Source organism: Oncorhynchus keta, chromosome 21 (genome assembly GCF_023373465.1).
Source record: "Oncorhynchus keta strain PuntledgeMale-10-30-2019 chromosome 21, Oket_V2, whole genome shotgun sequence".
Lineage (NCBI taxonomy): Eukaryota > Metazoa > Chordata > Actinopteri > Salmoniformes > Salmonidae > Oncorhynchus > Oncorhynchus keta.
In genome coordinates, this window is record NC_068441.1 from 34564571 (window position 1) to 34578366 (window position 13796).

The 13796-nt window shown below is 51.8% G+C and overlaps 1 protein-coding gene and 1 long non-coding RNA gene across 10 annotated transcripts in view; one reads left to right on the forward strand and one right to left on the reverse strand.

Moving 5' to 3' along the window:
* Positions 1 to 13796, reverse strand: part of LOC118399689 (neurofascin-like) — a 183155-nt gene that overhangs the window by 43253 nt on the left and 126106 nt on the right. For all 7 annotated transcript variants that reach the window (XM_052473750.1, XM_052473749.1, XM_052473751.1 and 4 more), the window contains 7 exons: positions 12647 to 12691; positions 6162 to 6232; positions 5823 to 6045; positions 5520 to 5635; positions 5063 to 5273; positions 3943 to 4065; positions 3468 to 3641 (listed from right to left, as the gene is read on the reverse strand). In XM_052473750.1, coding sequence (XP_052329710.1) covers positions 3468 to 3641; positions 3943 to 4065; positions 5063 to 5273; positions 5520 to 5635; positions 5823 to 6045; positions 6162 to 6232; positions 12647 to 12691 — 963 coding nt within the window. The remainder of the gene's footprint in view (positions 1 to 3467; positions 3642 to 3942; positions 4066 to 5062; positions 5274 to 5519; positions 5636 to 5822; positions 6046 to 6161; positions 6233 to 12646; positions 12692 to 13796) is intronic.
* On the forward strand, positions 1528 to 2571 carry LOC127910345 (uncharacterized). Of its 3 annotated transcripts, none has more exons than XR_008074473.1 (3): positions 1528 to 1688; positions 1775 to 1989; positions 2033 to 2571. It is a non-coding gene; the product is annotated as an uncharacterized LOC127910345 (long non-coding RNA). The 3 variants fall into 3 exon arrangements; XR_008074475.1 differs by having other exon boundaries at positions 2076 to 2571; XR_008074474.1 differs by having other exon boundaries at positions 1556 to 1645.

Sequence of the window (13796 nt, forward strand, 5' to 3'; positions counted from 1 at the left end):
ATGTCAAATCTAAAATCTGTGCCAATCCCAGGCTGTGTCAGTCAAAAGGCAGAGACCAGAGACATTGCCCCCCAAATTGAAATGTGTGCCATCAGGGATTGGGTTCAAAGTTCAAACCTCAGAAAGAGCAGAAAGTTGACACTGACTACACTACAGGGGATCCACACCTGGACTTACAGTACATCAGGACTACACACAACTAGGATAGAAATGCATGTCCAAGTCATGGTCAACTTTGCTGAAAATACTGAAAGTTGAAGCAGAGACTGACATTAGTTGCTTAAAAACAAATTCCTTTAACTTAACAGTGTACATTAGAGTGTTACTACTGACCACATACTGTAGGTTCTATGATCAAGATCAAATAGGAGCCCTTGTTCAATCCCTGAAAGCACACAGCGACGCACAGATACACCAACAGATATAGTGACAGATAGAGAGACATCACAGACAGACAGACAGACGGAGGACAGACAGACGGAGGACAGACAGACGGAGGACAGAGGGGAAGCCAGTGTTTGTTAGAGTGCAGTTCCGTCCAGTAGAGAGCACTTTGTCTGATCACAGTACAAAGCTCTCTGTCAAGATGAATTGTTCATTTATTTAGATGACAATGTCAACCCTTATGGCTGCTTACTAATTGTTCTATTAAATACATCTACTAATTGACATTTCAAATCGCTTTAATTGTTCGAAGAGAACTCACGGTTTAACCCTTGACAGACCTCAAAGTTACCCCCTAATTTGTTTTGTTTGTTTCCTACAGCGTAAAAGTAATCCACCCCTTTTTGAGGATAGAAAGTGCCTGGGTCTGTACTACTGTCATCAGTAGGGGGGAGAAGAAACCCATGATATGTCCGTCCACCAGGCAAAGTAGTACGGAAATGCAAAGATGACATGGTCACTAATTTGAGCTGGTCACCATTGCTCAAAAATGGAGTGAGACAGAGTCAGAGAGGAGTAAGACAGATAGACAGACAGATGGGCTGTGCAATTACTGTTACCTGCACCTGAGTGGTCAGTACCTGAGCTGAAAAAGTATTCTGTTAACACCCAGGGAGAGACAGAGAGAGAAGAGGGCGAGGGAGGGGGAGACAGGGGAGTGAGAGACATGGGAGAGGGAGACAGGGGAGTCAGGGGAGATGGAGGGGGAGACAGGGTAGAGGGATGAGGCAGGGGAGACAGGGGAGATGGAGGGGGAAACAAGGGAGAGGGAGGGGAGACAGGGTAAGGGGAGACAGGTGAGGGGGGAGTGGGAGAAAGGTGAGAGAGAGGGGGAGACAGAGAAGAGGGGAAGAAAAGTGAGAGACAGCAAGTGGAGGAGGGAAAACAAGAGTGGGAATCAGAGGCTGAGAGAAAGACAAAGTGTTAAAAGACACTACAGAAGGTCAGCCACAGGATAGGAAGATAAACAAAGAGAAAGATAATAGGTCAGCCACAGGAGAGGAAGAGAGACAAAGAGAGAGATAAGAGGTCAGCCACAGGAGAGGAAGAGAGACAAAGAGAGAGATAAGAGGTCAGCCACAGGAGAGGAAGAGAGACAAAGAGAGAGATAAGAGGTCAGCCACAGGAGAGGAAGAGAGACAAAGAGAGAGATAAGAGGTCAGCCACAGGAGAGGAAGAGAGACAAAGAGAGAGATAAGAGGTCAGCCACAGGAGAGGAAGAGAGACAAAGAGAGAGATAAGAGGTCAGTCACAGGAGAGGAAGAGAGACAAAGAGAGAGATAAGAGGTCAGCCACAGGAGAGGAAGAGAAACAAATAGAAAGATAATAGGTCAGCCACAGGAGAGGAAGAGAGACAAAGAGAGAGATAAGAGGTCAGCCACAGGAGAGGAAGAGAGACAAAGAGAGAGATAAGAGGTCAGCCACAGGAGAGGAAGAGAGACAAAGAGAGAGATAATAGGTCAGCCACAGGAGAGGAAGAGAGACAAAGAGAGAGATAAGAGGTCAGTCACAGGAGAGGAAGAGAGACAAAGAGAGAGATAAGAGGTCAGCCACAGGAGAGGAAGAGAAACAAATAGAAAGATAATAGGTCAGCCACAGGAGAGGAAGAGAGACAAAGAGAGAGATAAGAGGTCAGCCACAGGAGAGGAAGAGAGACAAAGAGAGAGATAAGAGGTCAGCCACAGGAGAGGAAGAGAGACAAAGAGAGAGATAATAGGTCAGCCACAGGAGAGGAAGAGAGACAAAGAGAGAGATAAGAGGTCAGTCACAGGAGAGGAAGAGAGACAAAGAGAGAGATAAGAGGTCAGCCACAGGAGAGGAAGAGAGACAAAGAGAGAGATAAGAGGTCAGCCACAGGAGAGGAAGAGAGACAAAGAGAGAGATAAGGGGATAGAAAGAGAACATTCTGACAAACGAGCACAGAGACAGACAGACAGACAGACAGACAGACAGACAGACAGACAGACAGACAGACAGACAGACAGACAGACAGAGACAGACAGACAGACAGACAGACCAAGGAGGAGCACTGGATGGTTCTACACTCAGAGACTGACTGACCTATTGATCGCTACTAACACCAGTGTGTGTGTGTGATGTGTGTGCGTGTATATGTGTGTGTGTGTGTGATGTGAGTGTGTGATGTTTGTGTGTATATGTATGTGTGTGTGAAGGGTGTGTGTGCATATGTGTGTGTGTGTGTATATGTGTGTGTGATGTGTGTGATTCCCAGAAAGAGCTAAGACTAACCCAGAAATAACACCTTTTTTTGAATCACTCTTGTTTTGTGTCTACATAGTATAGATGGTTTCATTTTTGGATTCAGTCTTTGTGAAGTTTGTCACTCTAAACAGTGAATTAACAATCTGTATAGATACGTTCTGGTTCTCTGTTCGATGTCTCCTCTGCAATGACCCCCAAATCCTTCATTACCCAGCATACTACATCATTGAAGAAGAAAAATACATTCTGTGTGTTGCCCAGGAAAGACATGACCATGCAAGCTGGTGACATACTGCATATCAACCTTAAACAACTCACCTGTAACTCACAGTAAACATGTCATCCCCTACAAATGATGCAGCGACCCCCTTGGGCCAAGTCAGATATTGCGTGTGACTCACACGTTTCAGTTCATTACTATAGCTCCCGCCTTGGGCCAATCAGTGGCATTTTGTAAATGCAGAATCTCTAGGGCAAGACGCATCCTTCGACCACGTTTCATCCATATCGGGACAGTGCTGTCTGAGATATCGCGTGTGACAAAGATCCATAGTCCCCTCCCCGATATCATCGTGGGGGACAACAATGTGTCTACATACATGTATGTGAGTATGTGTAATAGCAAAAAGGTCTGAGTTGAGTGTGTGTCTGTGCCCGAGTGTGTGTGTGTGTGTGTGTGTGTGTGTGTGTGTGTGTGTGTGTGTGTGTGTGTGTGTGTGTGTGTGTGTGTGTGTGTGTGTGTGTGTGTGTGTGTGTGTGTGTGTGTGTGTGTGTGTGTATGCAGTGGCGAGGCGACTCACCTTCATTGGTGAAATGTGGAGACTCCCCAGCGTAGACCTTCCCTGCTCCCACCTGTGTGTGGGCCGCCAGGTAGAACCTGTAGCGGATAGCTTGGTCTGGTAAGCGGAGTCTGTAGGCTGTCACGTTAGGTAGGAAACTCTCCATCTGCATGTGGCCCACACGCGACCCGTTCACTACAGGGGCACACACACACAACACACACAGACAGCTAGTCAGCTAATGCAGAGTACAATCTATCAACATAACATCATCTATTCTTAACATTAGTTTATCTATGTTATGAGCTTAGATTTGAATCAATTAGAAAGACCTTTCTGACCCGGTAACTTCTTGTTCAGTCTATAACACTGTGACCAGAGCTGATCACCTGTCATCTATCATCTATCCAATCAGAAGTGCTCACCTCACTGTGAATCCAATCAGAAGGGCTCACCTGTTTGGTACTTGACTATGTAACCAATCAGAAGGGCTCACCTGCTTGATAGTTGAGTGTGTATCCAATCAGAATGCCGTTAGGCTCCAGGGGTTTGTCCCACTCCAGGTGGATAGACTCTGGACTCCTCTGGACGATCTTAAAGAACTGAGGAAGATCTGGCACTACACACACAGGGGAGAGAGAGGGAGAGGGAGAGAGAGGGAGAGAGAGGGAGAGGGAGGAGGGAGGGAGGGAGAGAGGGAGAGTAGAGAGAGAGAGGGAGAGGGAGAGAGAGAGGAGAGAGAGAGAGAGAGAGAGAGAGAGAGAGAGAGAGGGAGAGAGAGGGAGAGAGTAGAGAGATTGGGAGGGAGGGAGGGAGGGAGGGAGGGAGGGAGGGAGGGAGGGAGGGAGGGAGGGAGGGAGGGAGGGAGGGAGGGAGGGAGGGAGGGAGGGAGGGAGGGAGGGGGAGTAGAGAGGGAGGGAGGGAGGGTGGGAGGGAGGGAGGGAGGGAGGGAGGGAGGGAGGGAGGGGGAGTAGGGAGGGAGGGAGGGGGAGTAGAGAGGGAGCGAGGGAGGGAGGGAGGGGGAGTAGGGAGGGAGGGAGGGGGAGTAGAGAGGGAGGGAGGGAGGGAGGGAGGGAGGGAGGGGGAGTAGGGAGGGAGGGAGGGGGAGTAGGGAGGGAGGGAGGGGAGTGGGGAGGGAGGGCGAGGGGGAGAGGGAGAGAGAGAGAGGGAGAGAGTAGAGAGATTGGGGGAGGGAGGGAGGGAGGGAGGGAGGGAGGGAGGGAGGGAGGGAGGGAGGGAGGGAGGGGGAGTAGGGAGGGAGGGAGGGGGAGAGAGAGGGAGAGAGGGAGCGAGGGAGGGGAGTAGGGAGGAGGGAGGGGAGTAGAGAGGGGAGAGAGGGAGGGAGGGAGGGGGAGTAGAGAGGGAGGGAGGGAGGGAGGGAGGGAGGGAGGAGGGAGGGAGGGAGGGAGGGGGAGTAGGGAGGGAGGGAGGGAGGGAGGGGGAGTAGGGAGGGAGGGAGGGGGAGTAGAGAGGGAGGGCGAGGGAGAGGGAGAGAGGGAGCGAGGGAGGGAGAGTGTTAAAGGGTGTAGTAGCGAATCTTCTATGATGTAAAAACATACTGTAATTCATTTGTCTGATGCCCTAGTTGGTGTTGTCCTTCCCTCTCCCAGTCTCACCTCCTTCCTTGGTATGAAAATCCACATGGTTGCTAGGCGGCCCATCGTAACGACTGTTGGCGACCACCATAAACATGCGGTAGTGGCTGTATGGCTGTAGGTCTGTCAATATGCCAGTAGGCTGGGCCACGGTACTGTAGAACCCTTTAGTCTTCTTCTCTTTATTCACATGCAGACCCTTCACCATGCTGCCCTCACGCCAGTAGTACAGCTGGGAGAGAGGGCAACACACACTGTCGTCACAGGCTGTGTGTGTGTCTGTGTCTCTGTGTGTGTGTGCCTGTGAGTGTGTCTGTGTCTGTGAGTGTGTCTGTGTCTGTGTCTGTGTCTGTGTCTTTGTCTGTGTGTGTGTGTGTGTGTGTGTGTGTGTGTGTGTGTGTGTGTGTGTGTGTGTGTGTGTGTGTGTGTGTGTGTGTGTGTGTGTCTGTGTGTGTAGTCGTGAGAGTCCAGTTCTCACCCTGTACTCCTTGAACTCTCCCCGGACAGTTTTGGGGTCTACCGGGGTCCAGTGGACGTTGACCATGGTGCTGTCAATCTTTGACACATGCAGGTCTGTAGGAGGGGCTGTAGGCTCTGGGGAAAAACACACACAGGTAGGACATCACCAGCATGATGAGTGAACATGTGTGTGTGAGAGAGAGAATGAGAGAGTGAGAGAGAGGAAGAGAGTGAGAGAAGAGAGCTAAAAATTTGGGGCAAAAGATTATGAATAGAAAATAAATGTTGCTTCATTTGTATATTGGTTTGTGAGTGCACGTACTGTCCTCCCCAGAATATCCTATGATGATGTTGGACTCAGGTCCTGCTCCAAAGTCATTCCTGGCCTGCAGTTTGATCTCATAGGGAACGTAGGTCTCTGTGTCGTGGACAATGTGCTTCGCCCCCACCGTAGTCACGTTGTTCCATTCCTCCCCCGTATCCTTCCGCCTCCACCACACCGAGTAGTGCAGGTTAGGGCCGTTTTGCTCTGTGTCCAACAAGGGCTGGAGAGCACAAAAATACACACTAGCAGTATACACACTAGCACTCACTCACTCACTCACTCACTCACTCACTCACTCACTCACTCACTCACTCACTCACTCACTCACTCACTCACCTCCCAGCTGATCTCCATGTTTGTGTTCTTGGTGCCCCAGCCTTTCAGGCCACTAGGGAAAGCATCAGGAGCTGAAACACACAGGGGCACAAAGAAAAATGTGATCTCTCTGGCTATAACATAATTCCCTCCCTCTATCTATAATAGTATTGTAGCCCACATGCACAAACAGACATATGAACACACACATTCAAATGCATGCACAAACACACTGATACGCACACACACAAATATCCCTCTCATAGAAACATTTACACTAATATCTCATACTCACTGCCTTCATTCCTTTGGAATGTTCAAGCATTAGTCCAAACTTGTTATTCTTATTGGAGTGAAAAGAGAGAAAGAAAAACAGAGACAGAGAGCAACGCGAGGGATGGACAGAAACAGAGACAGAGAGCAGCGCGAGGGATGGACAGAAACAGAGACAGAGAGCAGCGCGAGGGATGGACAGAAACAGAGACAGAGAGCAGGGCGAGGGATGGACAGAAACAGAGACAGAGAGCAGTGTGAGGGATGGACAGAAACAGAGACAGAGAGCAGGGCGAGGGATGGACAGAAACAGAGACAGAGAGCAGTGTGAGGGATGGACAGAAACAGAGACAGAGAGCAGCGCGAGGGATGGACAGAAACAGAGACAGAGACAGAGAGCAGCGCGAGGGATGGACAGAAACAGAGACACAGAGCAGCGCGAGGGATGGACAGAAACAGAGACAGAGACAGAGAGCAGTGCGAGGGATGGACAGAAACAGAGACAGAGAGCAGGGCGAGGGATGGACAGAAACAGAGACAGAGAGCAGTGCGAGGGATGGACAGAAACAGAGACAGAGAGCAGCGCGAGGGATGGACAGAAACAGAGACAGAGAGCAGCGCGAGGGATGGACAGAAACAGAGACAGAGAGCAGCGCGAGGGATGGACAGAAACAGAGACAGAGAGCAGCGCGAGGATGGACAGAAACAGAGACAGAGACAGAGAGCAGTGCGAGGGATGGACAGAAACAAACAGAGACAGGGATGGACAGAAACAGAGGCAGTTCGAGGGATGGACAGAAACAGAGACAGAGAGCAGCGTGAGGGATGGACAGAAACAGAGACAGAGAGCAGCGCGAGGATGGACAGAAACAGAGACAGAGAGCAGCGCGAGGATGGACAGAAACAGAGAGAGAGAGCAGGGCGAGGGATGGACAGAAACAGAGACAGAGAGCAGGGCGAGGGATGGACAGAAACAGAGAGAGAGAGAGCAGGGCGAGGGATGGACAGAAACAGAGACAGAGAGCAGGGCGAGGGATGGACAGAAACAGAGAGAGAGAGCAGGGCGAGGGATGGACAGAAACAGAGACAGAGAGCAGGGCGAGAGATGGACAGAAACAGAGAGAGAGAGCAGGGCGAGGGATGGACAGAAACAGAGACAGAGAGCAAAGCGAGGGATGGACAGAAACAGAGACAGAGAGCAGGGCGAGGGATGGACAGAAACAGAGACAGAGAGCAGCGCGAGGGATGGACAGAAACAGAGACAGAGAGCAATGCGAGGGATGGACAGAAACAGAGACAGAGAGCAGGGCGAGGGATGGACAGAAACAGAGACAGAGAGCAGCGCAAGGGATGGACAGAAACAGAGACAGAGAGCAACGCGAGGGATGGACAGAAACAGAGACAGAGAGCAGCGCGAGGATGGACAGAAACAGAGACAGAGAGCAGCGAGGGATGGACAGAAACAGAGACAGAGAGCAGCGCGAGGATGGACAGAAACAGAGACAGAGAGCAGGGTGAGGGATGGACAGAAACAGAGACAGAGAGCAGCGCGAGGGATGGACAGAAACAGAGACAGAGAGCAGCGAGGGATGGACAGAAACAGAGACAGAGAGCAGCGCTAGGGATGGACAGAAACAGAGACAGAGAGCAGGGCGAGGGATGGACAGAAACAGAGACAGAGAGCAGGGCGAGGGATGGACAGAAACAGAGACAGAGAGCAGCGAGGGATGGACAGAAACAGAGACAGAGAGCAGGGCGAGGATGGACAGAAACAGAGACAGAGAGCAGCGCGAGGATGGACAGAAACAGAGACAGAGAGCAGGGCGAGGGATGGACAGAAACAGAGACAGAGAGCAGGGCGAGGGATGGACAGAAACAGAGACAGAGAGCAGGGCGAGGGATGGACAGAAACAGAGACAGAGAGCAGGGCCAGGGATGGACAGAAACAGAGACAGAGAGCAGCGCGAGGGATGGACAGAAACAGAGACAGAGAGCAGTGCGAGGGATGGACAGAAACAGAGACAGAGAGCAGGGCGAGGGATGGACAGAAACAGAGACAGAGAGCAGTGCGAGGGATGGACAGAAACAGAGACAGAGAGCAGCGCGAGGGATGGACAGAAACAGAGACAGAGAGCAGCGCGAGGGATGGACAGAAACAGAGACAGAGAGCAGCGCGAGGATGGACAGAAACAGAGACAGAGAGAGCGCGAGGGATGGACAGAAACAGAGACAGAGACAGAGAGCAGTGCGAGGGATGGACAGAAACAGAGACAGAGAGCAGGGCGAGGGATGGACAGAAACAGAGACAGAGAGCAGTTCGAGGGATGGACAGAAACAGAGACAGAGAGCAGCGTGAGGGATGGACAGAAACAGAGACAGAGAGCAGCGCGTGGGATGGACAGAAACAGAGACAGAGAGCAGCGAGGGATGGACAGAAACAGAGAGAGAGAGCAGGGCGAGGATGGACAGAAACAGAGACAGAGAGCAGGGCGAGGGATGGACAGAAACAGAGAGAGAGAGAGCAGGGCGAGGGATGGACAGAAACAGAGACAGAGAGCAGGGGAGGGATGGACAGAAACAGAGAGAGAGAGAGCAGGGCGAGGGATGGACAGAAACAGAGACAGAGAGCAGGGCGAGAGATGGACAGAAACAGAGAGAGAGCAGGGCGAGGGATGGACAGAAACAGAGACAGAGAGCAAAGCGAGGGATGGACAGAAACAGAGACAGAGAGCAGGGCGAGGATGGACAGAAACAGAGACAGAGAGCAGCGCGAGGATGGACAGAAACAGAGACAGAGAGCAATGCGAGGGATGGACAGAAACAGAGACAGAGAGCAGGGCGAGGGATGGACAGAAACAGAGACAGAGAGCAGCGCAAAGGGATGGACAGAAACAGAGACAGAGAGCAACGCGAGGGATGGACAGAAACAGAGACAGAGAGCAGCGCGAGGGATGGACAGAAACAGAGACAGAGAGCAGGGCGAGGATGGACAGAAACAGAGATAGAGAGCAGGGCGAGGATGGACAGAAACAGAGACAGAGAGCAGCGCGAGGGATGGACAGAAACAGAGACAGAGAGCAGGGCGAGGGATGGACAGAAACAGAGACAGAGAGTAGGACGAGGGATGGACAGAAACAGAGACAGAGAGCAGGGCGAGGGATGGACAGAAACAGAGACAGAGAGCAGGGCCAGGGATGGACAGAAACAGAGACAGAGAGCAGCGCGAGGGATGGACAGAAACAGAGACAGAGACAGAGAGCAGTGCGAGGGATGGACAGAAACAGAGACAGAGAGCAGGGCGAGGGATGGACAGAAACAGAGACAGAGAGCAGTGCGAGGGATGGACAGAAACAGAGACAGAGAGCAGCGCGAGGGATGGACAGAAACAGAGACAGAGAGCAGCGCGAGGGATGGACAGAAACAGAGACAGAGAGCAGCGCGAGGGATGGACAGAAACAGAGACAGAGAGCAGCGCGAGGGATGGACAGAAACAGAGACAGAGACAGAGAGCAGTGCGAGGGATGGACAGAAACAGAGACAGAGAGCAGGGCGAGGGATGGACAGAAACAGAGACAGAGAGCAGTTCGAGGGATGGACAGAAACAGAGACAGAGAGCAGCGTGAGGGATGGACAGAAACAGAGACAGAGAGCAGCGCGAGGGATGGACAGAAACAGAGACAGAGAGCAGCGCGAGGGATGGACAGAAACAGAGAGAGAGAGCAGGGCGAGGGATGGACAGAAACAGAGACAGAGAGCAGGGCGAGGGATGGACAGAAACAGAGAGAGAGAGAGCAGGGTGAGGGATGGACAGAAACAGAGACAGAGAGCAGGGGGAGGGATGGACAGAAACAGAGAGAGAGAGCAGGGCGAGGGATGGACAGAAACAGAGACAGAGAGCAGGGCGAGAGATGGACAGAAACAGAGAGAGAGAGCAGGGCGAGGGATGGACAGAAACAGAGACAGAGAGCAAAGCGAGGGATGGACAGAAACAGAGACAGAGAGCAGGGCGAGGGATGGACAGAAACAGAGACAGAGAGCAGCGCGAGGGATGGACAGAAACAGAGACAGAGAGCAATGCGAGGGATGGACAGAAACAGAGACAGAGAGCAGGGCGAGGGATGGACAGAAACAGAGACAGAGAGCAGCGCAAGGGATGGACAGAAACAGAGACAGAGAGCAACGCGAGGGATGGACAGAAACAGAGACAGAGAGCAGCGCGAGGGATGGACAGAAACAGAGACAGAGAGCAGGGCGAGGGATGGACAGAAACAGAGATAGAGAGCAGGGCGAGGGATGGACAGAAACAGAGACAGAGAGCAGCGCGAGGGATGGACAGAAACAGAGACAGAGAGCAGGGCGAGGGATGGACAGAAACAGAGACAGAGAGTAGGACGAGGGATGGACAGAAACAGAGACAGAGAGCAGCGCGAGGGATGGACAGAAACAGAGACAGAGAGCAGGGCGAGGGATGGACAGAAACAGAGACAGAGAGCAGCGCGAGGGATGGACAGAAACAGAGACAGAGAGCAGGGCGAGGGATGGACAGAAACAGAGACAGAGAGCAGGGCGAGGGATGGACAGAAACAGAGACAGAGAGCAGCGCGAGGGATGGACAGAAACAGAGACAGAGAGCAGGGCGAGGGATGGACAGAAACAGAGACAGAGAGCAGGGCGAGGGATGGACAGAAACAGAGACAGAGAGCAGGGCGAGGGATGGACAGAAACAGAGACAGAGAGCAGGGCGAGGGATGGACAGAAACATAGACAGAGAGCAGGACGAGGGATGGACAGAAACAGAGACAGAGAGCAGGGCCAGGGATGGACAGAAACAGAGACAGAGAGCAGCGCGAGGGATGGACAGAAACAGAGACAGAGAGCAGGGCGAGGGATGGACAGAAACAGAGACAGAGAGCAGCGCGAGGGATGGACAGAAACAGAGACAGAGAGCAGCGCGAGGGGTGGACAGAAACAGAGACAGAGAGCAGCGCGAGGGATGGACAGAAACAGAGACAGAGAGCAGCGCGAGGGATGGACAGAAACAGAGACAGAGAGCAGCGCGAGGGATGGACAGAAACAGAGACAGAGAGCAGCGCGAGGGATGGACAGAAACAGAGACAGAGAGCAGGGCGAGGGATGGACAGAAACAGAGACAGAGAGCAGGGCGAGGGATGGACAGAAACAGAGACAGAGAGCAGCGAGGGATGGACAGAAACAGAGACAGAGAGCAGGGCGAGGGATGGACAGAAACAGAGACAGAGAGCAGCGCGAGGGATGGACAGAAACAGAGACAGAGAGCAGGGCGAGGATGGACAGAAACAGAGACACAGAGCAGCGCGAGGGATGGACAGAAACAGAGACAGAGAGCAACGCGAGGGATGGACAGAAACAGAGACAGAGAGCAGCGCGAGGGATGGACAGAAACAGAGACAGAGAGCAGGGCGATGGATGGACAGAAACAGAGACAGAGAGCAGCGCGAGGGATGGACAGAAACAGAGACAGAGAGCAGCGCGAGGGATGGACAGAAACAGAGACAGAGAGCAGCGCGAGGGATGGACAGAAACAGAGACAGAGAGCAGGGTGAGGGATGGACAGAAACAGAGACAGAGAGCAGCGCGAGGGATGGACAGAAACAGAGACAGAGAGCAGCGCGAGGGATGGACAGAAACAGAGACAGAGAGCAGCGCTAGGGATGGACAGAAACAGAGACAGAGAGCAGGGCGAGGGATGGACAGAAACAGAGACAGAGAGCAGGGCGAGGGATGGACAGAAACAGAGACAGAGAGCAGCGCGAGGGATGGACAGAAACAGAGACAGAGAGCAGGGCGAGGGATGGACAGAAACAGAGACAGAGAGCAGCGCGAGGGATGGACAGAAACAGAGACAGAGAGCAGGGCGAGGGATGGACAGAAACAGAGACAGAGAGCAGCGCGAGGGATGGACAGAAACAGAGACAGAGAGCAGGGCGAGGGATGGACAGGAACAGAGACAGAGAGCAGCGCGAGGGATGGACAGAAACAGAGACAGAGAGCAGCGCGAGGGATGGACAGAAACAGAGACAGAGAGCAGGGCGAGGGATGGACAGAAACAGAGACAGAGAGCAGGGCGAGGGATGGACAGAAACAGAGACAGAGAGCAGCGCGAGGGATGGACAGAAGCAGAGACAGAGAGCAGGGCGAGGGATGGACAGAAACAGAGAGATGGAGAGAGAGGTAGAAAAGGCCATAGATGTTACCTGCAGGCAAGGCACTAGACTGTGTGGGATACAGGGAGGTGCCCTCTGTGAGGGGAGCAGAGGGGTAAAGGTCAGAGGTTAAAGGTTAGTCAGAACATCAGTACAGTGGAGGAACCCCCATCCACTACAGTACTACAACTGGTGCAGGGTGACGTTGCCCCTAGACACTGATCTTTGGTGACTTTAGCATTTTCCCCACTAATGGTTAAGGTTAGGATTGGGGAGGGGAACCTTAACTTTGGAGCACTACAACTACACGACTGGGAAACCATGGAGTATGATCCACCACGGTCTACATACACAACTATTAGTAGCGGAAGTGTGCTAGCAGTCACTATTGACAGTAAATACAGTGACAGTCCAACATGCAACCACTTCAAGGCACATTCATGCATTATAATCTTTAACATCTAGAAGTGTTATCTACGAGGGCTCACAACAATGTTAAGAACATGACGGTTGATAAGAAGATGATTTGTACAATGAAAGTAGAATATGTTCACATCCATGTTGAAGACTTTGACAGTTTGTGTAGCTGGTTTCAAAGGTCAAATAGGGGGTGCTTATATTTGTCCTGTTTCACTGAATGTACAAATGGGTAACCTATACGAGTGTGAGGTGTGAAATGGATATCCCAACTCCCCCTGGGGTCACGGCCAGGGTCAGCCATTATAGACAACAAACAAGGAGTAACGTGGGTTAAGTGCTAAGAGTGTATGTTAGATGACTAACACGTTGTACATAATGACTACTTGGGCAGCAGGCAGCCTAGGGGTAAGAGCATTACTGAAAGGTCACTGGTTTGAATCCCAGAGCCGACAAGGTGAAAATTCTGTCGATGTGCCCTGGAACAAGGCACTTACCCAAATTGCTCCTGTAAGTCTCTCTGGATAAGAGTGTCTGCAAAATGACTAAAATGTAAATGCCTTGCTCAAGGGCAGATCGACAGATTTTTTTAATCTTGGGGAATCAAACAATCAACCTTTTGATTACTGGCCCAACACTCTAACCAAATCAAATCAAATCATCAAATCAAATGTTATTTTTCACATAAACATGGTTAGCAGATGTTAATGTGAGTGTAGCGAAATGCTTGTGCTTCTAGTTCCGACAATGCAGTAATAACCAATGAGTAATCTAACCTAACAAT